The following is a 2,782-nucleotide window of genomic DNA, read 5'->3' as shown; positions in this document are numbered from 1 at the left end:
GGCTCTGTGAGTCAGAGGGAGGAGCCAGCAGTGATGACGTCATCGCGAGAAGCGGATGTCAAACGTCCACGACGGCGACGCCAGGAGACGACCCAGCGCAGGGACAGAGACGACCCAGCGCAGGGACAGGAGACGACCCAACGCAGGACAGGAGACGAGCCAGCGCAGGGACAGGGACAGGAGACGACCCAGCGCAGGGGCGCAGGGACAGGGACAGAGATGACCCAGCGCAGGGACAGGAGACGACTCAGCGCAGGGACAGGGACAGGAGAGACCCAGCGCAGGGACAGGGACAGGAGACGACCCAGCGCAGGGACAGGAGACGACCTCAGCGCAGGGACAGGGACAGAGATGACCCAGCGCAGGGACAGGAGACGACTCAGCGCAGGGACAGGGACAGGAGACGACCCAGCGCAGGGGACAGGGACCGGAGACGACCCCAGCGCAGGGACAGGAGACGACACTCAGCGCATGGACAGGGACAGGAGACGACCCAGCGCAGGGACAGGGACAGGAGACGACCCAGCGCAGGGACAGGAGAGGACCCAGGGACAGGAGGAGGACCCAGCGCAGGGACAGGAGAGGGACCCAGGGACAGGAGAGGACCCAGCAGCAGGCCCAGGAAGGGGCTGGTAGGGTTCTCTTCTTTTTTACTCACGAACTAGAAACTCAAATTTTTTGCTTGATCTTGTATAAAAGCAATGGAGACACTGGAGGTGGTGCTTTTACTGTGGTTTATTGGCAGGGCTGTGGTTCCTACGGTGCTTGGCTTCACATCGTGCCTGCGGCCGCACCACAGCCCTGCCAGTAAACCACAGTAAAGCACCACCTCGAGTGTCTTATTGCTTAAATATGTTGTGTTGAATGCTTTCCTCCTCCCTCTCTCTCTCTCCCCTCCTCTTCGCTCCCCCCCTCCGAGCCCCTCCTCCAGGGATCTCCAGATCACCTTCAGCCTGGTCACCTTGTCCAACCTGACTATCAACCCACGGCTCCGGCCATGATGCAATCAGCGCAGTCAATATGCATAATAATACTATTTTAAACAATAAACAACGAGATATAAACAGCATTTTAAAGCTCGACCCAAATCAGATTGCTTGTTTTAATGGGGCGTTCGTTTCTAACTGGGAGGTGGCAAATTGCGACTTGCTACTAGGAATTATTAAATAAAACGCTGCATGAACTCGCACTTCCTCGTCGCAAATTCGGATATGTTTCTCAGCCCCCAGTTGCCGGCTGACGTCAATATCATATCATATCATCATCATGTCATTCGCTATAGCTCGAGTGCACAAAGGTCGGAGGTAGGTATTTTGCCACTTGCGACTTGTCAGCTCCGACCACAAGCGAATGCACCATAAGCCCCTGGACCCTGCATACCCAGAAGCTCGTTCCATCCAGCCTGTTTGCTAACCCTTAATCATGAAGCAGGATAAAGAGATTGATAAAGAGATTGATAAAGAGATTGATAGACCTGGCCGGGTACAGCCTGCTGGAACCATGTACAAGCAGTAAAGCAGTCGTGTAGAGAGAGGATTTATGGTTCAGTGGGGAGCGTTCAGGAGAGCGTTCAGGAGAGCGTTCAGTCAAACAGCCTGGACTGAAACAGGACAAACTGTTACACAGCCTGCAGGATAACAACCTGTAGGGTTACAACTTGTAGTGTAACACTTGTAGTGTAACAGGCATACAAGCCAGGCTGGGTGTGCAGGAGACAGGTAGAGCGCAAACAAGCCTTTAACTCAGTTCACTTCTAATAGAATCATGAAATATTTGTGACATTTCCAGGTTACACCTGGATAGAGGATCTCAAGGGAAAACTCTGTACTTGGTGTGTAGGTTGCTCTTCTTCTGTACCCACAAGAGAGGGAGAACGGGAGGGAAAGAGAGAGAGAGGGATGAAGGGAGAGAGAAAGAGGGAGGGAGAGAGACAGAGGGAGGGAGGGAGGGAGGGAGGGAGGGAGGGAGGGAGGGAGGGAGAGAGAGAGAGAGAGAGGGAGGGAGAGAGAGAGAGTGAGGGAGGGAAAGAGAGAGAGAGGGAGGGAGGGAGGGAGGGAGGGAGGGAGGGAGGGAGACAGGAGTAATGGCAGAGTTGTTCCTGGGATCTCCTCAGCTGGCCTGAGCAGCACTTGGTATAGATGCTAAACTATGGGAAGCCGTTTAGGGCAGGCCCAATGAAACCTGGATACATACACTGAACCCCTTCACCTACACCACTGAGAATCTCTGCTCCCTCCCCTGAAAATCATCCCCCCTCCACACTTTGTCTCTGCTCTCCCCTCTGAAAATCATCCCCCCTCCACACTTTGTCTCTGCTCTCCCCTCTGAAAATCATCCCCCCTCCACACTTTGTCTCTGCTCTCCCCTCTGAAAATCATCCCCCCTCCACACTTTGTCTCTGCTCTCCCCTCTGAAAATCATCCCCCCCACCAGACCCCCCCCACACTTTGTCTCTGCTCTCCCCTCTGAAAATCACCCCCCCCCCCACCAGACCCCCCCCCCACACTTTGTCTCTGCTCTCCCCTCTGAAAATCACCCCCCCCCCCACCAGACCCCCCCCCCACACTTTGTCTCTGCTCTCCCCTCTGAAAATCACCCCCCCCCCCACCAGACCCCCCCCCCACACTTTGTCTCTGCTCTCCCCTCTGAAAATCACCCCCCCCCCCCCACCAGACCCCCCCCCCACACTTTGTCTCTGCTCTCCCCTCTGAAAATCACCCCCCCCCCCCACCAGACCCCCCCCACACTTTGTCTCTGCTCTCCCATCTGAAAATCACCCCCC

At 55.6% G+C, this 2,782-nt stretch overlaps 1 protein-coding gene across 1 annotated transcript in view; it reads left to right on the top strand.

Annotated features, from left to right (window-relative positions):
- The window catches only part of LOC311315702 (potassium/sodium hyperpolarization-activated cyclic nucleotide-gated channel 2-like), a gene marked incomplete at both ends in the record, with an annotated part of 67,171 nt that extends 66,948 nt beyond the window's left edge, over positions 1-223 (top strand). The window contains one exon of the mRNA XM_084446406.1: positions 85-223. Coding sequence (XP_084302532.1) covers positions 85-223 — 139 coding nt within the window. The remainder of the gene's footprint in view (positions 1-84) is intronic.
- Positions 224-2,782: the final 2,559 nt, after the last annotated feature.

Source organism: Borostomias antarcticus (genome assembly GCF_949987555.1).
Source record: "Borostomias antarcticus genome assembly, chromosome: 12".
In the NCBI taxonomy this organism is placed as follows: domain Eukaryota; kingdom Metazoa; phylum Chordata; class Actinopteri; order Stomiiformes; family Stomiidae; genus Borostomias; species Borostomias antarcticus.
Note: the sequence above shows the minus strand (reverse complement) of the source record. Positions and strands in the feature narration are given on the sequence as shown.